General features: G+C 50.1%; 1 protein-coding gene across 2 annotated transcripts in view; it reads left to right on the top strand.

Annotated features, from left to right (window-relative positions):
* Nucleotides 1-3,129: 3,129 nt before the first annotated feature.
* The window catches only part of CNNM4 (cyclin and CBS domain divalent metal cation transport mediator 4), a 37,111-nt gene continuing 17,598 nt past the window's right edge, over nucleotides 3,130-22,642 (top strand). The window contains exon 1 of one of the 2 annotated variants that reach the window (XM_070380014.1): nucleotides 3,130-4,644. In XM_070380014.1, the coding sequence (XP_070236115.1) occupies nucleotides 3,243-4,644 (1,402 nt within the window). In that variant the 5' untranslated portion in view covers nucleotides 3,130-3,242. The remainder of the gene's footprint in view (nucleotides 4,645-22,642) is intronic. The other variant, XM_005891619.3, reaches the window with a different exon arrangement.

The following is a 22,642-nucleotide window of genomic DNA, read 5'->3' as shown; positions in this document are numbered from 1 at the left end:
ATAAAGCTGAAGATCCAATACTTTGGCCACCTGATTCGAAGAACTGAATTATTGCAAAAGATGCTGATGCTGGGAAAGACTGAAGGCAGGAGGAGAAGAGGGCGACAGAGGGTGAGATGGTTGGATGGCATCATCAACTTAATGGTCATGAGTTTGAGCAAACTCTGGGAGATGGTGAAGGACAGGGAAGCCTGGTGTGCTGCAGTCCACGGGGTCGCAGTTGGACACAACTTAGTGACTGTACAACAACGAGTCTTGTCTTCCCTGCAGGTTGAAGGCCTTGGGAGGGTGAAGAGGAATTTCTTTATTCTGTCTTTCTTCTTTCTCTCTCTCTCTTTTAAGACCGTATAAACTATTTAATAACAGATTCCTTCTCTTCCTTCATTTGCAGGACATCAAGGATTTTGGATATTGCAAAAGTTTCCCTTTAAGTTACACTGGGAACCCAGAGCAAGGCTGTATGGACCCCTGCTGGGGTAGCACAGAAAGGGGAATTTCATTTCTTGACTTCATTGGATCAGCTGTATTCACTTAATCACTGGTGTGAATAAGAGCATGGATGGGTATAATTAAATGAACTGTGGTGGTTTAGTCGCTAAGTCACGTCTGACTCTTTTGCGACCCCATGGACTGTAGCCTGCCAGGCTCCTCTGTCCATGAAAGGATTTCTCAGGCAAGAATACTGGAGTGGGTTGCCATTGCCTTCTCCAGGGGCTCTTCGTGACCCAGGGATCGAAGCAGCACCTCCCGTATTAACAGGTAGATTCTTTACCACTAAGCCACCAAGGAAGACCCACCCCTTGCATTTTTAACCTAAGTATCTCGAAAGCTTCTGTTTGTTCTTCCTTCTCTTTGCTGGTTTCTGTCATTGGGCTCAGTCCATGCATAGAACACTTCTGAGTACAGACATCTGAAAAGGGCAAAATAAATACAGCCAATTGGTTGATAATAGGATGGGAGTCTCTGAGGACCCTGGGGGAAGGTGCTGGTCCTAAAACTGGCTGGAAAGATATGAGGGCAGAAGATCCCTTGAGACTGCACTTGTTCCCAGGCAATGGCACATGCTGGTTGGAGGAGGTAGGTGGAAACAGCTGGTCAAAGGTTCTGCTTGTGTTCTGTGTTGGCCAGTGCCCACCTGAGGGTCCTGTTTTCTGAATAACTGGCAAGCTGGGCGCTCCCTGTGAAATATGAAGTGAGGGACCTCCCTGCAAAGGATTGCTTTAGGCTGGCCTGGGATGCCACACTCACTACCCCTGCTAACAGGGCTTATTTGAGTCAGCCTTCTGCCACCTTCCTAAACACTATATGATTGTTCCTCTCTGTTTAGTCTCTTTCCGGCTGCTATTGATTGTTGCTTTTACTGGCAAACAGTACACCATTATAAAAATAAACACCAGTGTTTGTGCAGAGAGACAGTGAAACGGATTTCTGTGTCTCCAGGGCCAGCAAAATCCTTGCTTCAAGACACAGTGCTCAACCTGGTACCTGATCCTCTCATCAGCACGCCTCTGTGATTATTATAAGGATGTTTGTCTGTCTTTCTCCTTCCCCCCTAACAGGAGCGGCAGCTGCGGTTGGTCTTCCCCCCACACCCTGAGTGCTTGGCACTCAATTCATAGTTGCTGACTGACACTGAGGAGGGCTGGCCAGGAAGCAGTCATTTCAGGGTTAGGCCTGGCGCCGTGCCTCTCAGCTCGTTTCCACACGCAGCTGTCCCAGCTGGTCAGTCACCACAATCTAGGGTTAGGAGTTTGGTCCCGGAAGGGCAGACAATAACAACAACAATAACAATAACAGCTACATAGTCAAAGAGCATTCAGAGTTGTCCTGTCCTGTTCCACGCCTAGGGCAGCTGTTCCTACAAGCTTAGTGAAGCGGTGCTCTGTTAGCATCTTTTGCTTTTTATTTATCGATTTGGCTGCGTCAGGTCTCTGTTCCCTGCAGTGCACCCGGTTTCTCTGGTTGCTTTGCGGGCTTAGGTGCCCTGCGGCATGTGAGATCTTTGTCCCTGGACCAGGGATCGAACCCACATTCCCTGTATTGGAAGGTGGACTCTTAACCAACTGGACCACCAGAGAAGTCCCTGTGTTATCATTCTTACCCCCATTTTACAGGTGAGGAAGCTGGGGCTGAGAGACATTCCAACTTGTCTTACTGAAGTCACACAAGCCTGCTCTAAAGATAATAGTCTAGATGGGCCCTGATTTGTGCCCAGACACAATTTCTTCATCTGTAATATGGAAATATTTAGGGTTGTTTGCGAGGATTAAAAAATATTATGTATTAAATTTTTTTTTGGCTGAATTGGGTCTTCATTGCGGCACAGGGCCTTCTCAGGCAGGCAAATTCTCAACCACTGGACCAACAGGAAGTCCTTGTACGTGCTTGTTGATTGCCCATTTCCTATCCTAGACTGCCAACTCCAGGGGGCAGGATCTTTGGCTCATTCACTGCTATATTGTTTGAGCCTGGAACAAGCGCCCGGCATGGGAGCGCTCAGTATTTGTGTCCTAAAGGAAAATGACAGACCATGCTCCTTCCATCTGCATTCCCTGCATCTGGTCCCCCAGATTTCCCCTCCACTGGCCCGAGAGATCTCTGGCCTGGTCCTGGGGGATCACCTTCTAGCCTCTGGACAAGGTGGGCAAAAGCCCCAGCAGTGCAGAGGTCAGAACAATGTCTGTGGACTTGAAGACCTCCCTCAGGCCTCTGCTTTCGGATTCTCCTTTTCTTTTCTTAAAGCAGGAAAAGCAATTTTCTGGCCCGAGCACCACGTGGTGCTGCTTCGGAGGTTCTTACAGAGGAGTCACCGCCTCCGTTGCAGCTTTTTTGGGGAAGGGGAAGGAGCCCAGCAAGCGAGGCCAGGATAGGCTGCGGAAGGGGAACAGTGCGATAGGCAGAGCAAGTCGGCGCGGAGGACAGCAGGACCCGCCAAGAGGGCGGAAAAGCTTGCGAGGAGGAGGGCGGGGCGGAGAGCCTCCCGCTGCTCCCGCGCTCTCGCGCCACGCCACCTTAAATGCCGGACTTCCTTAAGGGAGGGCGCCCGAGCCGCGCGCCACGGGGCGGAGCCTCCCATGCAAATGAGAGGCGTGGGTCGCGGGGCGGGGCAGATGGGGCGCTGACCTGACGTCAGGGCCGAGGCCGGGACAGTTGGCTCGGCGGCGGCGGAGCGGCAGGAGCGGCGGCGCGAGCGGGGCTGCGCGGCGGGGCGCGCGGAGCGGCGGCGGCCGAGCCGGAGCAACATGGCGCCGGTGGGCGGGGGCGGGCGCCCGGGCAGTGGGCCGGCCCGAGGGCGCCTCCTCCTGGCGGCGCTGGTGCTGCTGGTGCTGCTGTGGGCGCCGGGGGTCCGCGGCCAGGGCGACCCCCAGCGGAGCGCGATCCTGGGCATGAGGCTGGCGAGCTGCAACAAGTCGTGTGGGATAAACACAGATGGCATCATCTACGTGTCCGAGGGCAGCACGGTGAACCTGAGGCTGTACGGCCAGGGGCTGGACTCCTTCTCCAGCAACCTGATCTCCTTCACTGAGGTGGACAACGCCGAGACCTTCCACAACTCCACTGACTGCCCCGAGCTCACCAAGGACCTGGTCGTCCAGAAGCTGGTCAACGTGAGCCGCGGGGATACGTCGGGGATGCTGGTGGTGCTCACTAAGTTCCTCCGGAGGAGTGAGAACATGAAACTCTATGCGCTGTGCACCCGGGCGGGCGTGGACGGGCCCTGGCAGAGGTGGACGGACAAGGATTCGCTGCTCCTCATGAAGGAGGAGGCTGGGAGGCTCCTGCCCCTCTGGCTGCACGTCCTCATCATTATGGTGCTGCTGGTGCTGTCAGGCATATTTTCTGGCCTCAATCTGGGGCTGATGGCCCTGGACCCCATGGAGCTGCGCATCGTGCAGAACTGTGGCACTCAGAAGGAGCGGCGCTATGCCCGCAAGATCGAGCCCATCCGTCGCAAGGGCAACTACTTGCTCTGCTCCCTGCTGCTGGGGAATGTGCTGGTCAACACCTCCCTCACCATCCTTCTAGACAACCTCATCGGGTCCGGCCTGGTGGCCGTGGCCTCCTCCACCATTGGCATTGTCATCTTCGGGGAGATCGTGCCTCAGGCCCTGTGCTCCCGGCACGGGCTGGCCGTGGGTGCCAACACGATCATCCTCACCAAATTCTTTATGCTGATCACCTTCCCCCTCAGTTACCCCATCAGCAAGCTCCTGGACTTCTTCCTGGGTCAGGAGATCCGCACCGTTTACAATCGGGAGAAGCTGATGGAGATGTTGAAGGTGACTGAGCCGTACAATGACCTCGTGAAAGAGGAGCTGAACATGATCCAGGGGGCCCTGGAACTGCGGACCAAGACGGTGGAGGATATCATGACCCAGCTGCAGGACTGCTTCATGATCCGCAGCGATGCCATCCTGGACTTCAACACCATGTCGGAGATTATGGAGAGCGGCTACACCCGCATCCCAGTGTTTGAAGACGAGCAGTCCAACATCGTGGATATCCTCTATGTCAAGGACTTGGCCTTCGTGGATCCCGATGACTGCACCCCGCTCAAGACCATCACCCGCTTCTACAACCACCCAGTGCACTTCGTCTTCCACGACACCAAGCTGGATGCCATGCTGGAGGAGTTCAAGAAGGGTAAGGCCCCAGGATGTGGCTCCCGCATCCCTCTATGCGGCACCTCGCATATCCTGACCTGTTTTGTGTCTGCTGATCTTATCATTCCATTCGTGTGACTCTGTCCATTTGCCCAGCACTCCCTATGCCTCTGCAGAGATGGGCACTCAGGCCAGCAGAAATAGCTCTTAAGCATCTGCCAGGAACCGTGCTTTGTGCCCCAGGTGGATCCAAGCAGGGCAAGACATACTTGCCCGCGTGGGAGCAGGATGGAGTGAGGCTAATGCCTTCAAGGAGGCCAGCACCGGGGCATGGAGAGTAGGGCATGGTACTGGAGCCAGCAGGTCCTATTGGGGTCGGGTGCGGAAGGGGCTGGGGAACCCGGAAAACCTTCACAGCAGAGGGAACATTTGGGGAGATCCTTGAAAGCTGGGGAGACTTGGTCCTTGAGGCAGAGGGTACCCCTTGAGCAGAGAAGCTGAGTTGGGCAGCAGAGAATGTGCTTCTGGTTCAGCAGGTGGTTCCATTCCTGTGGGTACAGGCTCTGCTGATCAGTGGTCAGTAGGGGAGAGACCGAGACACCCAGGGCCTTGGGAAGAGCCTGAAAGTCAGGGCAGTCCGTCTGCTGGGCTCTCGGAGCTCTGGAAGGTTCTGGAGCCAAGCGAGTACAGTGTCACCGGAGCGCCTGGCCCCCGGAAGCCAAGTTGGGAGGGCACTCGCTGGCTCCCTGCCGAGAGCAATGCCAGGTAATGCTTTTGACTGTTCAGCAGAAGCGAGCAGATTAAGCTTTGGTTATTCTATCTTTCCCAGGCGCCGCACATAAGCGTTCCTCCTGTGGTCTGCTGGGCATCTTCAGTCGGCCTGGTGTTTTTTTTCTCACACGTGCTCTTGGTAGTTAGACACTTGGAGGGTTTACTCGGCAGCTTCAGCGCTCAGAGCACACACCCCTTTCCTTACTTCTAGCAAAACTTTCCTCCTGCTTCTGCCACTCCGAGTGACAGTAAACAAGCCAATTATGGAGCAAAACCCTCCTCGGCCAAAGGCCCAAAGGCGGTGAGGAGACCAAAAGGGGAGCTCTTTATAAAGGAATGGGGGAGGTCACCTAAATGCCAGAACTCTGCTTCACTCCCCACACATGGGACTCCTGCTGGCTGAGGCAAGACCTCAGCCCGTTGTTGCTCATTTCTGGAGAGCCTCAACTGGCTGGATCAGTGGGTGACAGAGTAGGATAGGGAGGAGCTGGCCTGGCAGGGATGCTGGGGTTAGAGCCAGGGTGGGGACTGGGTACCTTCCCTTTTTCAGTTTGACAGACTGACTCTCAGCATCAGATCTGAGGAGAACTCCAGTTATATAAGCTTGAGTGGGAGACAGCCTGTAAGGTGGTCTGCAGAGGGGCTGGTAATGGCACAGCCCCGGGGGAGCTTCAGTGTGGGCAGACCCAGGAATGGCGGAACCCAGGTATCAAGTCCAAACAGAAGAGCAGGGGGGATTTGAGTTCCACCCCCACCCTGCAGCCTCTAGGCCCGGAGGGCTTTTCCTGTGTTGCTTGGTCAGGAGCAGGGCTAGGACTCACCAGGGCGGCTTCCTCCTTAACCACCTCTATGGTCTTTGGGACTTGCTGGTGACACACCCGACAAGCACGTTTGCGTCGTCCAGCCCGGATCTGGATCCAACCCGTATGGACTGGCATGGTCAGGCGTCTCGGCCCCTGATCAGCAGGGTGGGAGCTTCCTGAATCCTGGCAGGGCCATCTTTGGGCTCATCTTTTTTTTTAATTTAAAAAGTACCACCACTTCCTGAAGCTGGGAAAACAGAGCTAGCATCTCTGAGGGCAGAGCTGTGTTGAGTGGGGCTCTGCAGATACACACTTTAGTCCCCTGGACCCTCCTCCTTATCAAGCCTGTAGCCTGAGGCTGACGCCTGGTGGGGCTGCTGGTGGTTCTGTGGGCGCACAGGCACAGTTTGCGTCCTGCGTTGTGGGGCCCTGGGCATCACACCATCATTTCTTGGTTCCTAGTTTTAACTCATGGCTGTGCTGGGCTCCCCAGAGTGTGATCTCTCACACATCTTCTCCTCGGGCATCTAAGGCCCTCTTGGACATGGCAAATGCTCAGTGTACACCTGCAACTTACTGCCTTTTCTTTACAAATCTGGTATTTAGAAGGCTTCTTTTTTATTTCATTTTTAAAAATATTTATTTGGTTGTTCTGGGTCTCAGTTGTGGCACATGGGATCTTTCTAATTTCTACCTGTGAAATCTTTAATTGCAGCATGTGGGATCTAGTTCCCTGACCAGGAATCAAACCCAGGTCCCTGCATTGGGAACCCGAAGTCTTAGCCCCTGAACTGCCAGGGAGGTTCCAGGCTGCTTCTTTTTTGTTGTTGTTAAGAAAAACCAATGAGTCGGGTTAACACAGCATTGTCAGCAGCACAGATATTTGAGCCGGGGTCCCTGCCTAGTCGAGCCAAGGGGCTTTTCTGTGTTCTGGGGACCCTTCATCACCTCCAGGCTGGATGAGGGCCCTGAATCCCTCCAGAGTCTTTCCGCTGTGGGTGTGACCCTCTTTTAAGGTCATTTCATCTCCACCTCACCCACCAGCATTGTGAGTTCATTGAGGGTTGGCATCGTGTGTACCAGCACTTTCTCCACTCATTTGCCTGGCGAAGAAACGAACAGTAAACGTTTGTTAAACAATGAGTGAGCAACAAGTGAGTGGCTCTGTCACTAGCCAGGCCGGCCTTGCTGGCCCTGAGGACACTCCCAGCCTGGAGCCTTTGTGCTGGCTGCTCCCGCAGGCGGAATGTTCTCCCCCAGACTCTGTGGCTCACTCTCCCCTCCCTTGTGTCTGCTTCATCTTCTCAGTGAGGCCTTCCTGCCACCCTTATTTAAAGCTGCAACCCCTGGTCCCTCCCTGACCTTCCTAATCTAACCTGACCCACCCTGTGCTCATTTTTCTTTTTCTCCTATCACTTTCTAACAACTGTGTGATTTACGGGTTTACATTTTTATTGTCTGACTCCTCCCACTGTACCAAAGGGCAGGTCTAAGTGTTGTTCACCCATATATCCCTGCCCATAAAATGGTTCTTGTTTAGTCCCTCAGTTGCGTCAGACTTTTGCGACTCCACAGACTGTAGCCCACCAGGCTCCTCTGTCCATGGGATTTCCCAGGCAAGAATACTGGAGTGGGTTGCTATTTCCTCCTCCAGGGGATCTTCCCAACTCAGGGATTGAACCCATGTCCCCTGCATTACAGGCAGATTCTTTATTGCTGAGCCACCAGGGAAGCCCTAAAATGGTTCTTGGTACATAGTAAGACTTTGATTAAAAAGTCACTGAAGGAATGAATGACCTGTCAGATTTGAGAATTACCCCCATTCCAGAAGTGTTAGAATTTTGAGGAGCTGATAAGGGATACAGACAAATGGGTGTGCGGTGCTGTTATCCAGGGACTTGACCGTTTCCAGCTGCACCAGGAAAGCCAGGAGGAGCTCCTGCAGAGACACACGTGTTAGAGGTTCGGGTCACGGCCTGAGAAGCAGAGTTTGGGGTCCTGGTTCCCCTTCCCTGTGCTTCAGTTTCTCAGTGAATAAGCGGTCTTTGAGCATCAGGAGCTGACATAACTTCACTCACCAGTGAGAATCATGGATATGCTCTGCACACTTAGAGACAGGTGCAGAGAGTCATTGCAAGCCTGCGGCTTTGAGCTTTGCCTTGAGACTAAAGCAAGGAGGTAACAGCTTCCTGGGCTTCCCAGGTGGCTCAGCAGTAAAGAATACACCTGCCAGTTCAAGAGACATAGGAGACACAGGTTCGATTCCTGGGTAGGGAAGATCCTCTGAAGGAGGAAAAAGCAGTATCCCTGCTCCAGTATTCTTATTCTTACTGGGACAATCCCATGGACAGAGGAGCTTGTAGTCCATGGGGTCGTGAAGAGTTGAACTCGGCTGAGCATGCCCACCTGACTGCTTCCCAGTTGCTTCTGCCTCCCAAAGGAAGGCAGCTGTTGCCAGGTGTTTACTGAGCCCTGTACAGTGTGTGAGACCTGGCGCCCGGCGCTGCGGGCCCCCAGAGCAAGGCCCGCCAGCTGGTGCAGGCTGTCAGGCCACTGGGAGGCTCCTGCTGTTGGAACCTTGGTCCTTCTCCTTGAACCTCCCCTAGAATGTTGGCAGTACCGCGTGTTGTGGTTGAGTTTGGCCACAGCTGGAAATCTGAAAACAAAGCCTCCCTGGGCTACTCCTGGCTGGCCATGTCTTTCTTTCACCACAGATGCCTGTGAAGACCCTGGAAGCACAGTAATGAATGAACTCTCCACTAGAGGGTTTGGAAGCCCCGCCCCTGATTGAAACCCACCCTCCAGCTTCTGCTCTGCCCCTCCCTGCAGCTCATTCCTCCCCGCCCCAGACATTCAGCTCTTCTTTAGTCATCTTATCTTTCCCCACCCACTTTATAACCACCTAGCCCCCAATAAAGAGCTGGGTTTAAACTCTGGGTTGGTCACTGACCCCTGAGGTAACCTTAGGCCTATTACTGTTCCTTATAGATAGTGGGTTATATATTGGAGGGAAAAAGCTAGAAATGATTTCATTAAAAACTCCTCCTGTATTTCCTATGCCATTCTTCCCCAGCGGCTTAATTTTATTCCTGAAACAACTTTATAAAGGCTGGAAAGAACACTGCATAATTTTTGCTTTCGGTTCCTACCATCTGGCACACCTTAAAAGCATCTTGTTTCCCTCCGCCTGCTTGTTCTTTCATTTGCTCAACAAACATCTAATTTTTGGAATCCTGTGTGTCAGACGGTGTGCTGGCTGTTGGGAGTCAGAGGACTAACACAGCCCTGTTCACAGAAGTCGTGGTCTACGAGGGAGACAGACGTGTAAACAAAACTTAGGTAGGCACTGTGGGGCTCCCAGGAAGGCCTAGGCTTCCAGAAACTTCTGAAGTTAGAAGGACAGGACCCAGTGATTATTTCAGAGATGTCGAAGTCTGACTGGGAAGTATTTGTGAACATGTGAGGTTTTTGCCTGGGATTCAGGTTGAAGATGTTGTCATTTAAGGGAAGTGGAGGAGGGAGCAGAGCCAGTGTGGCGAGGGTGGGGGGAGGGGCAGTAGTAAAGAATAACGGGATGACCCTTTCTGGGGCTGCAGGGTGTCTGGTGGGTCAGTGAGCATCCATACCCACCTGGGCTTCCTGTTCACGTGCAGATGGGGCACAAACAGAACTCAGTGGGGCTGGGGTGTGGCTCTCGGTCCTAGCATGTGCTTGCTGGTCCTAGACCACCCTGAGCGGCACGAGCGCAAATTCCACCCGGGTAGGTGTGCAGGCCAGGTGCCATGTGGGCTTGGGAGTGAGGCCCGTGGGGCTGAAAGGTTTGGGAGTCAGCTGAGAGCGAGCAGCATGTGTGAGGCATGGAGGAGCCTGGCTGAAGCGAGCCCAGGTGTGGGATGGGACAGTCGTCAGGAGGAGCTGGGAGAGGGCAGCCTGCAGAGTGGAGATCAGAGGCAGTCCTGCACCTGGACGGCGCCACCTAGAAACAGTCTCAATCTGAGCTGGTGATTTGATCTCCAGAGGCCTCTCTGGGGGCTGGTGTATCTGAGCGAGTGAGGGAGATGCCAGCGGGCAAGCTGAAAAGACGCTGGCCAGGCTGCTGCTTGCTTCTCTTCACTGTGAGGCTTGTGGGCACCTCTTCCCCTCGCTGGCATCGTGCAGCCCATGGACAGCTTCCACAGAGGTGCTGGGGCTGAGAGCACTTTGAGCCATCTTCTGTTTACAGACCTCTTCCTACAGCTCTTGTGTGTGTCTGGAAGGTGCTGCCTTACAGCCAGGCCCTAGTAAGAGCTGCTTAGAGCTTTACTTGTCAAAAGTCTTGTATTCCTAATTCAAAAGACCAGCTCCAGAGTTTTCCTTGACCGCTCTGGTCAGGACAGGGGGTATCGGACAGTGCACAGACATCAAACCCCAAGCCGCAGACCTGTGTCCACAGAAGTGGGTAAGAGGCAGGAGACTCCCAGGAAGTGAGGCTTGTCAGTAGAAGTCTGACGTTTCAGTTGGCTTTTCAAAGCAGAGTAGACATGGCTCTTTTCACGTGCTACAAGCACTTGGATAAGGTCATGGGGTGAGAGATGAGCTTCTCAGCTCTGGGTGCCCTCCTTGGAGAAAGCTGCTTCTGTGTGTTGTGACTGCCTCTCAGGCCTTCCCAGAGGGGCGGGGAGACTCCAGCATTGAGTGCCCATCCCCACGGTGGTGCTGTCATGTTGACCAGCCGGGTACCTGAACCGCTGGGACGTCCTTGAGGGAAAGGAATGATGCCTTGTGACGTTTTTCTTGTCTCCTCGATGGCAGGGACTGCGAGCCTGTTTATCAGACACTCTCTAACAGGGGAGTGTGCCCGGAATGGAAGGATGGACCGGGCCCTTCTGTCACTGACTTGGTGACTGATTCTGGTAGAGCCCCTGGTTACTACAGCCCCTCCCCGTGGGGAGGGACGGCTTGTCTTGTCCTCTCATCACACCTGAGCATCCAGGATGGACATCCGGTTGTACAGAGCTTCCTGGCTACAGCACAGACTCCTGGCTCGTTTCATGGACTGGATTCTAGACTACGTAGTCTATTCCTGTTCCGTTGATTATGTGATTTTCTTTTCACTGATGTTAATTGAAAAGACCTGTGTATTATTATCAGAATCTTTGAAAACACACAGAAATCAAAACAAAATATCTATAAGCCTGTGATCTTGTAGATAGAAAGAACCACTTTTGCTATTTTGATCTATTGTGATAAATTTTTAAGAAACTAAAATTTTTTTTTTAATTATTGTTGACTTTTTTTTTTTGGATGTGGGCCATTCTTAAAGTCTTTATTTGTAACAATATTGCTTCTGTTTTATATTTTTGTTTTTTGGCCTCGATGCACATGGGATCTTAGCTCCCCCGCCAGGGATTGAACCTGCACCCCCTGCATTGGAAGGTGAAGTCTTAGCCACTGGACCACCAGGGAAGTCCCTTAAATGTTTTTTTCTTCTAAGTTTATAAAGTCTTATGACAAAACAACAGGGTCAAAATCATTTTCATTTTTATTGTCATGCCCTCTCCATTGAGCTTCCCATGTGGCACAGTGGTAAAGAGTCTGTCTGCAATGCAGGAGACCTGGGTTCAATCCCTGGGGAGGGAAGATCCCCTGGAGAAGGGAATGGCAACCCTCTCCATTATTCTTGCCTGGACAATTCCACGGATGGAGGAGCCTGGCGGGCTACAGTCCATGGGGTTGCAGAGACGGACACAGCTGAGTGACTAACTCTGCTCTCTCCCAGTAGCTGTCCTTATGTGTGTTTCACACTGAAATCACTGTTTGTGTACACAGTTTGCTGCTCTGCTCTTTGGACCAGAGTTTAGATCCCTTCTTCAGATTTCCCCTTTGATAAGAAAGGAAATCCCTTTCTATCCCTGGGTTTCTTAGGAGGAGCGTCTAGGAGGATTTCCAAAGGCTGAGGGCTGGGCTGTGCCCTGTGGCTGACAGGGGAGCCCAGAGGGCTGGGGTGTGCAGCCTCCAGCCTGTTGTGTTGGGGGTTAAAGCTGCGATTGCTGGAGCGGTCCCCAGAGCTTACAGCCAGAGGCGCTCCCCTGCTGCAGGGCCCATTTACCGTGAACTGGGCAGGGTGAACTGGGCAGGGTGCTCGAAAGACTGGTTTCCCCGGGCTCTCTGGAACGCCTGGTCTCTGGCCAGCAGGCAGCCAGGAGCCTTGGTTGGAAGGTCTCCCCCTCCTCCACATTGTCACCGCCCCGGGCAGGCTCACTCACACACCCAGACACATCCACACCCCTACACACATACACAGTCCCCCACACGTCCATACCCACACACTCAACAACCCCCCACAGCCACAGCCACACGCTCACATAACCCCACAGCCACACCTGCACGCTCACACACACAGCCCCATACCCACACCCACACATTCACACGTACAACTCCATACCACACCCACACGCTCACACACACAACCCCATACTCACACCCACACATTCACACGTACAGCTCCATACCCACACCCGCACGCTCACACACACACACACAGCCCCATACCCACACCCACACATTCACACTACAACTCCATACCCACACCCGCACGCTCACACACACAGCCCCATACCCACACCCACACATTCACATGTACAACTCCATACCCACACCTGCACACTCACACACAGCCCCATACCCACACCCACACATTCACACGTACAACTCCATACCCACACCCGCACGCTCACACACACAGCCCCATACCCACACCCACACATTGACACTACAACTCCATACCCACACCCACACATTCACACTACAACTCCATACCCACACCCGCACACTCACACACACAACTCCCGCCCACCCACTGCACACCCAGACACATCCATACCCACCCCCTCACACATACAGTCCCCCACACGTCCATACCCACACACTCAACAACCCCCCACAGCCACAGCCACACACTCACATAACCCCACAGCCACACCCGCATGCTCACACAGCCCCATACCCTCACCCACACACTCACACAGCCCCATACCCACACCCGCACACTCACACAGCCCCATACCCACACCTGTACACTCACACAGCCCCATACCCACACCCGCACACTCACACAACCCCATATCCACACCTGCAAACTCATACACACAACCCCATACCCACACCCGCACACTCACACACACAACTCCATAGCCACACCCGCACACTCACACACACAACTCTTGCCCACCTACTGCACACCCAGACACATCACACAACACCCCCCCCCCACATCCACATACATGCGCACATCCCCCTACCCAGCCTCACACACCCCACACAGGCAGGCTGACTTACACACACACAGGGACATGCTTTTACACGGGCAGACAGGCATACGTATTTATCCCCTCCAGGCAGGTGCTTCCCTCTCTCTCACACACACACACGAAGGCCTGTGCACATACACTCAAAGTCATCTGGAGTCCTGCTTTTAATGTACATCCGTCTCTCATCAAACTTGCCCAAGAGTGAGTTTAAAGAGGAGCAAAAGCTTATGTAGTGGAGTTTATTTTGTTAAAGGCTCAAAACAGTGACTGGCTTTTGGGCTCTGTGGTGTCTGGTGACTTGGTCACCCACATTAATGACAGCATCTAGCCAGAGGCTGTGGGGAGGATGGAATGAGGTGAGGCACGCATGGGGCTTAGTTCAGGGCCTGGCACCGTGTCGTCATGCAGGGTCAGCTATCTTAAACATTACTGTTATTACTGTCCGAAAGATGCCCCCATTTGGACCATGGTGGTTCACACGTACCAGCTTTGCTGGCACCTGCCCCACCGTCTGGGCGTGGTGCCTTTCTTGGAATTATGAAGACATTGAGGTCAAAAAGAGCCTGCTATATAATTACAGGCTCTTTTTAATTCAGATGGCATCTTATCTGGACCCTAGTGGGTATGTTAAGGGTAACAGAAACCAGAGCTTAAGGAAAAGAGAAGTCCAGAACAGTAACTTAAAACTGAGGAAATGCTCCTCATTTACTTATAATTTTTTCCCTGAAAATTCCTGCCACCATCCCTATTGCCAGCACCATCATGGCAGGAGCACAGAGTGGAGGTCGCTGCCCTGGGGAGATGGCCAGGGAAGCAGCGTGGCTGCACCCCGTGTGGGTTCTCTCATCTCAGGGCCTGCCAGTCGCCTGTCCTCCTGGGTGCCCTGGTTAGGGAGGGCACCTGATAGAAAAGCAGGAACAAGAGGGGGACCCACAGCCTGGAAGAGGGTGGAGCAGGGATCATGAAGAAGGAAGTGCCTTCATGAGTGGTTAGCCTTTGTTGAGTCCTGGGTTAACCCTCCAAGCGCTGTAGACGGAGAGCCAAGGCTCAGAGAGGACAAAAATCTTTCTTTCTCAGCCACGTGACAGCTAAGTGGCCGCCCCAGACTGCTCCCCTCCCCGGGGCCAAGCCCTCAACTGCTGTTCTGTGTCACTTAGTGAGATTGTAGATTCTGAAAATGAGACCAGAAGATTGGGATATCCCAATAACCCCAGGCTAAAAAATGTACTGTCTGTTCTACATTAAAAAAAAAACTTATTTAACCAGTCAGGTAGGTGGGTGGTAGTATATCACTGTAATTTTCTTTTCTTTGTGATTTTGATATAGAGTTCCCCAGTGACTAATGTTGATCGCATTTTCAGTTGCTTATCGTCCATTTTGGTGATTAATGCCTTTGATTCCCTGTTTAAGATTCTTGGGGCTTCCCAGGCTGTGCAGTGGTGAAGAATCCACCAGCCAAAGCAGGAGACTCAGAGGCTCAATTCCTGGGTCGGGGAGATCCCCTGGAGGTGGAAATGGCAACCCACTCCAGTATTCTTGCCTGGGAAATCCCATGGACAGAGGAGCCTGGTAGGCTACAATCCATGAGGTCACAGAGAGTCAGACATGATTGAGCATGCACACATGAATGCATTAAGATTCTTTGCCCGTATGAAAACCAGGAGGAATCCTGTGTTATATTCTGGAAGCTGTATTGTTTACCTTAGAGATCTATAATCCTTCTGGAATTTGCTTTTTATGTGTTACAGGTTAAGATTTTTTTTTTTTAATTCCTATGGATGTCCAGCTACTCCAGTAGAACTCATTGAAAAGACTCGTTTCTCCACTGAACATGCTGTATGTGGGGGTCTGTCTCTGGACACTTTTCCATTGGTCTGTTTATTTTTTTTCTTTTTCCAGTACTGCATTGCCACAATTGCAGTAGTTTTATAGTGAACTATAGTTTTATAGTGAACTTTGGTTAATGTTAACACTTTGTTCTTTGTTGTTCTTCGAGATTTAACCTCTTGCCTGGGAATTATATGGAATTGCGTTGATTTCCTGCGTAGCTCAGTCAGTGCCCAAAATACGGGAGACCTGGGTTCAATCCCTGGGTGGGGAAGATTCTCCTGGAGGTGGAAATGGCAGCCCACTCCAGTAGTCTTACCTGGAGAATCCCATGGACAGAGGACCCTGGCAGACTGCAGTCTGTGGGATTGCAAGAGTCAGACTTAGCACTATCTTTTTTTTTTTTAAACATAACTTGAAGACTTAACATCTTTATAGTAAAGAATCTTCCAGTCTCCAAACATGGTTACCCCTGTCTTAGTACATGCTCTCTCTCTCTGTGTTTTCAAATCTATACTTAAAAATTTATTTATTTGGCTGTACCAGATCTTAGTTGTAGCATGTGGGATCAAGTTCCCTGACCAGAGATTGAACCCAGGCGCCTTGCGTGGGGAGCTCAGAGTCTTAGCCACTGTAATACCAGGGAAGTTCCTAATTTGTACTCTCTTAATTTCTTTCAACGATAATAGTCATTTTCTGTGTAGAAGTCTCACGCTTTTCTTAGATTTATTGCTAGATATTTGGTGATTTAAAAAAATTCTTTTTCCAGATGTTTGTTGCAGATTGTTCCAACCAGGGTGTTCTGCAGTTCAGTTCAGGTGCTAGCCACCTGGAGTTAGTAGACTCAGTCCCCTCTCGTGTGAGGGCTCAGACCTCCACAGACTGCCCTCACCTCAGATGCCAGCCTCAAGTGGGGTTCCCTACACCTGTGTACGTCTGGCCAACTGGCTCTAAATTCAGGGGTCTGAGAATTTGCTAGAATGGCTCACAGAACTCAGAAAAGTGCTCCACTCAGGATTGCAGCTTTGTTTTACGGGCTGTGCCTAGGATGGAGTCTGTCTGAGGGATGGAGCGCTCCAGGCCTTCTCCCCCTGAGCCCGGGTGTGTCACGCTCCTGGTTCATCAGTGGTTTTACCAGCCGGAGCGCTCCCCTGAGTTTTGAGATCCAGAGTTTTCATCATCAGAACTTCCTCAGCATGACTGGTGCAGGCATCGGGCCTCCCTGGAGGCAGGGCCTTGTGTAGCTTCTTGTATTTAACTGGTGACCATCTCCAGTCTCCCTCTAGGGTCCCACCTAGAGTCACCTTATTAACATCACAGAGACACTGCTGTCACTCAGCAAGTCCAAGTGTTTTCCAAGCTCTTTGACGGGAAGCAGGATCAGAGACCAGGTATATTCTTTTTATTAAAAATTAAAAAAAAAAATATATATATATATTTTTGGCTGCACTGTGTGGCATGTGGGATCTTAGTTCCCTGATCAGGGATTGAACCCGTGCCTTCTTTGGTGGAAGTGGAAGCTCTTAACCCCTGGACCACCAGGGAAATCTCAGATGTATTCTTTATTACATTATACAAATATAGTGAAATGTAGTTAATTTTTGTATAGTGACTCTGAATTTATTGACCTTACCAAGTTGACTATTCTGATAGTTTATTTTAGATTCTTTTGGCTTTTCTACATATATGATTATGTTGCCTATGAATAATGGCAACACTACTGATAAACTTTAAGCATTTTATATCTTGTTCTTGCCTTATTTCACTGGTTAGGATCTTTGGGATCATGTTGACCTGGTGACAGTGGGCATCCTTGTTTAAATATCTATTGAGATAATTGAATGATAAATCTCTTTTTTTTCTGAATTATACTGATTGATTTTTGAGTGTTAATCCTTAAACATTTGTTGCATAACTGGAATAAACCTAACAGTCACGATGTATTCTTTTTACACATCACTGGATTTGCCAGTACCTTTTTTAGAATTTTGGCATCTACATTCATGAGAGAGAGAGGTCTGTAATTATTTCTTCTGCCATTAAAAAAATAAACAAAAAACAATTGAGAAAGATATTATTACAAGGTGTCCCTGTTAGGTTTTTGTTTGTTGTGATAGGAAAAATAATTGCTTAATTATTACACCTTTTCCCTTCTTTCAAAATATCCCAATTTAGGCAAGCAGATTTGAACATGGTAAGTAATATTCTCACCCTCTCCTTCCCCCTCACCTGCTTCTCCTTCTGACAAGCCTCTTACATCACAGCAAATGTTGCTGCAGGTTTTTTTTTTTTCCCATTTTTTAGTTTTTTTCTCCTTCTTCGGGTTTATGATATCAAGGTCTTGAGTTATTTTAATAGTTTACAAATTATTTGGGAACATGTGTGACTATCAGGAACCAACTGAGATTCACCAAAGAAACCCCCCCGCCTCTTTTTTTTGTGTGTGAAAGGGGTAGGATTACTAGGTTAGTTCAGGAGAAAGCCAGCCCTAGACATAAGGTATCTTGATGTCAGCATTTAAGAGAATTTCCTGTTATGTCTTCATGGCTAACACGAGACACGTGGGCCATGAATGTCCCATTTAATTTTTTAAAATTTACTTTTAATGGGAGGATAATTGCTTTACAATGTTGTGTTGGTTTCTGCCTCACAACAAGGTGAGTCGTCCATACGCATACGTATACCCTCTCCCTGTTTGGCCTCTCTCCCACCCACCCCGAAGCCCAGCCCTCTGGGTCATCACAGAGCGCTGAGCTGAGCGCCCGGTGCTGTCAACAGCTTCCCACTAGCTCTCTTACACATGGTAATGTGTATATTTCAGTGCTTCTTTCTCATCTCACTCTCTCCTCCCCTCACTGTGTCCGCAAGACCGTTCTCTGCGTCTGCATCTCTGTTCCTGGACGGTGGTCCAGTTTTTAGATTGATTTGCCCGTAGTTATTAGTTGGTTGCACAAACAGGTCCGAAGAGTGGATGCCTCTCAAGGCAGTAAGTGCGCTGTGAGTCTGAGCCATCGTGCGAGGAGTGATGGGAAAGGAGCGCCTCCTGGGGTGGGGGGCTCTGGGGTGGGAGGCCAGGCAGCCAGGAGCTGGGGTTCTAGGGGGAAAGGCCAGAGGGGCTGCTGAGACCAGAGGACTGGGCGGAGAGAGAATCAGTTTGCTGGAAGTGTCTGAAGTCGGGAGGCTGGCGGCTCCTTCCTCCCGTCACAGGGCGGATCAGCCGGGCGGCATCTTCTCTCCTATTGCCTCTGCTGTGTAACGCTCCTCCAGTTCTGTGTTCCTCCCCGCCTTCTGCACCATCCCCGCCTGTGTCCTCCAGGAGAGGTTTTTATATCCCTGAGGACCAAGACACCAGCTCGAGGTCTGAACTCAACGCCTCAGCTGACTGAAGAAACTTCAGACAAACAAGAAATAACCCCTGTCCTTTGATCCAGGTATTCTCCTTCCAGATACCTATCTTAAGGACATGAAGATAGACCCAAATATGTTTATTACAGGGATTTTCATAATGCAAGAAACGGGGAAGGGCACACTTTAGGAACCCAGTGGGGCTTGGGATTATGTGTATGTGTGTACAATGAAATATTATGAGGCCATTCAGTCTCTATAGATATTTCTATGACATGGGCAAATACAGAGAATGTGAAATATTTAAAAAGCAGGGTACAAAACTGTTTACCCAATGATCCGGTGCGTGGAGAAAATATATTGGGTTGGCCAGAAAGTTCAAGTGTTTGAATACATGGAAAAACATGAATGAACTTTCTGGCCCCTGATGTACGGTTCCATTTTATTTATGTATATTTTAAAAGGCCAAAGAAAACATGCAGTTACCAGTACTTACCTCTGATGAAAGGTAAGATTAAAAGTTACATTAATTTCCTTTTTCTATTGTTGTTACTGGTATCAAAAAAATCATGTAAAAATTAGTTAAATGTGAGAAAAAATTACTAGAAAATTGGGAAAGTTAGAGCACTGACTGTTGAGGATCTTAAGGAATTACACGTTAGGGTGTGATGATACTGTTGTGGTTTTGCCTTTTTTTAAGGGTCCTTAACTTTTTGAGATGCTTAGTGAAGTGCTTTGGGCTTCCTTCCCTGGTGGCTCAGTTGGTAAAGAATCCGTCTGCAATATAGGAGCCCTGGCTTTGATTGCTGGGTCAGGAAGATCCCCTGGAGAAGGAAATGGCACCCACTCCAGTATTCTTGCCTGGAGAATCCCATGGACAGAGAAGCCTGGCGGGCTACAGCCCATGGGGTCACATGAGTTGAACATGGCTGAGCGACTAAACCATGGCCACTGAAGTGCTTGGGTAAAAGTAGCAGATGTTTACAGATAAGATCTGGGATTTCCTTCATAATAAACCAGTGGAGTGGGTGGGAGGAGAGAGGAAACAAGATTGGCCAGAGGAGTCGTTAATTGTTTCAGGTACGTGAGGGGTGTAATTATATTATTTCCTCTACTTTTGTATATGCTTTTATTTTCCATCATAAAAGGTTGGAAATTAGAGACTACTGGTTAACTGAAAAATCAAAGGCATGAAGACCTGTCCCCAGCGTGAGAGACCAGGCTTAGGGTCCCCCAGCATCTGCTTGTCAACAGCTTCACCCCTGGGGCACTTGGGTTAAAGAAGGCTCTTTGGGGAAGTCCCATTTCTGAGTCCCACCTTGCTCACTCCCTCACAGTGTGATCCCGGGCAGGGACCTCTCTGAGCAGGGGTTCCCTCCTGTGAAGAGTGGGGTCTATCGTAGGTGCTCCTCAGGGCTGGAGAAGAGGAGAAGGGCACAGTTCCCTGCCCCCTCCCCCAAACTCACTTGCCCTGACTGCTCGGTGCTGGGGTAGGGGGGAGTGGACCCTGGGAGGGACACCCAAGTGTCCACTAAAATGAAGGGACAATGAAAGTGTGGCTGCCTTTACAGGGAGGCTCTAAACAGCTCTTTAAACTTTTTGGATTATGGACCTTATTAGGAAAAAAAAATGTGTGTTTTTTTAATTGTTTTGGCCACGCCGCACGGCATGTGGGATCTTAGTTCCCTGACCAGGGATTGAACTCTTGCCACTTGAGTAAGAAGCTCAGAGTCTTAACCACTGGACTGCCAGAGAAGTCCTTCTTCTAAATTTTAAAAATTTCTATTTCCGTTCAAACACTGTATACATGTATGTTTTACTAATACAAATATTATAAAACAAAGGAAAAAATTTTTGAAGTAAAAACAGAATAACTGTTCTTTTAAAATGTTTTGCTAATAGTTATCACTTCCTATCATCTCTACCACATACTTTATATATTTTCTCAAAGCACAAAATACCCTTGTGCTGGGGTCCTTCAATACTGACAGTGGCTGTATGTCTATGTTTCACATAGTTTTCTTTGTTTTGAATTATTTTGGCCAGTCACTCAGCCCTGACTCCATCCTTACTGATTTCCCCCCAGTGCTGGTTGGGGCGGCTGGTGGCAAGGGGGCCTTTGTAGGGGCCTCTGTCTTCATCCCGGGATTTCCTTGTTAAGCAGCTCTCTATCTTGTGAGCTTTGCTCCGGTTATGTTTTTCACATCATGTGTAAATCCCTGTCTGCACTTGCTCTCGATTTGCTAAAATATGAGTGAGTGAGTGAGTGAGTGTGTTTGTGTGTGCAGGATCCCCGGAGCCCCTTGGTCAACCGTGATGGCTGGTGACTTGCTGGCTTGCAGACCTAGTCTGGGTCCACCCATGGTCAGTCTGTGTATTAACAAAAGCTAAAGTTGCTTATATATCTTGGATTTTCTGTGTAGTAAGAAAAGCTAAAGTTGCTTATATATCTTGGATTAAAAATCCATGGAAACTGTCAGGGATAGGTGCTGCCTTGGGAGAGCCTGTCCTGACAAGCCATGTCTGCGTTGCTGTCTTTTTTAATCTTTCTTTATTTGGCTGCGTCGGGCGTTAGCTGTGGCACGTGGACTCTTCTCTGCGTAACGTGGGGTCTTCTGTTGTGGCTCACAGACTCTCTAGTTGTGCTCGGGCTTAGTGGCCCTGCAGGTTGTAGGGTCTTGGTTCCCGGATCAGGGATCGAACCCCAGTCCCCTGCACTGGAAGGTGGATTCTTAGCCACTGGGCCACCAGGGAGCCCCTGCGTTGTTGTCTTGCTCAGGGTGGCTGGGCTGGTTGGTTTCCTGGTCAGCCTATGAACCCCTTTTACCTGCGCTCTCCTGTCCTGTGTCTTCATTTCCATTTCTCTTTTCCATGAGGCTGTCCCCATATCACTTTTTTTTTTCTGCTTTACTCTGTTGAACCCTTTTTCTTGCCATCCATTTTCATGTCTTTCCTTTTACAAGCCCACCAAAAGGCAGTATTTTCACTGGTGATATTTACTGAGTAGCTTACTTATCGAGTACCTGCTGTATATCTAGACATGGAGGAATGAGTCAGGAACCACCAAGTAAAATTTCTATAGGTGAGAGTGTAAATGCGGACACATCCTGGAGAAGGCAGTTTGGAGGTTTCTGTCAAATTTGCCCTTTGACTTAGTGACTCCACATCTGTAAATGTTATCTCACATGTGTCAAATGAGGGATTATCCTTGCGGGGCTGTCTGCAGTAGGAGGAAACCTGGAAACAGTCATGTGTCCAGCAGCAGAAGCTCCATCCTAGCCCCTACCAGGATTTCTCCACGGGCAGCTGAGGAGCCCTGTGCTGCAGCGACGTCGCCGAGTGCAACATGCCAGGTGCAGAAAGGTGTGCCTTATATTTTTAGTTATAATAAAAATAGAAGTAGTGGACTTTATCATAGAAACTTTCAGAAAAGTGGAAAATGATTAAGAATTAAAAGTCAGAGTCACCCTCATCCTGCCACTGGAGATGTTTGTTGGGTTTTCTTCCAGTGAGTCAGCAGTGAACTAGATCGCTTTTCCCCTTCAAATCGAGATAGGCTTCTTTTCTTTTCTGATTATAAATGGAAACATTAAAAAGTAATACAGATTGACTTTAAAGTCCATTTAAAATTCGACCCCATGAGCTGTGGCCTCTCTCCGTGGAATTCACCAGGCAAGAATACTGACTCGAGTGGGTTGCCATTCCTTTCTCCAGGGAATCCTCCAGACCCAGGGATCAAACTAGGATGTCCTGCGTTGCGGGCAGATTCTTTACCATCTTACCCTTAAAATGCATTAAGCCAAAGTGAAAGAAACCGCCGTCACTCTTACTGCCCTGTTTTGGAGCTGTCTGCTTTACACGGATGGTGAGCCACTGTCTTTTAAAATAAACCTGTATCTACATTAGCCTTTGTAGTGGCTGTCGCACTGTGTCATGAGCCACACCGGGTGGGCCCTCCTGGGCACACCTTGCTGGTGGCCTGGGCACTTCCTTTGCGTTAAGG

The sequence above is a fragment of the Bos mutus genome, chromosome 11 (genome assembly GCF_027580195.1).
Source record: "Bos mutus isolate GX-2022 chromosome 11, NWIPB_WYAK_1.1, whole genome shotgun sequence".
NCBI lineage: Eukaryota > Metazoa > Chordata > Mammalia > Artiodactyla > Bovidae > Bos > Bos mutus.
Note: the sequence above shows the minus strand (reverse complement) of the source record. Positions and strands in the feature narration are given on the sequence as shown.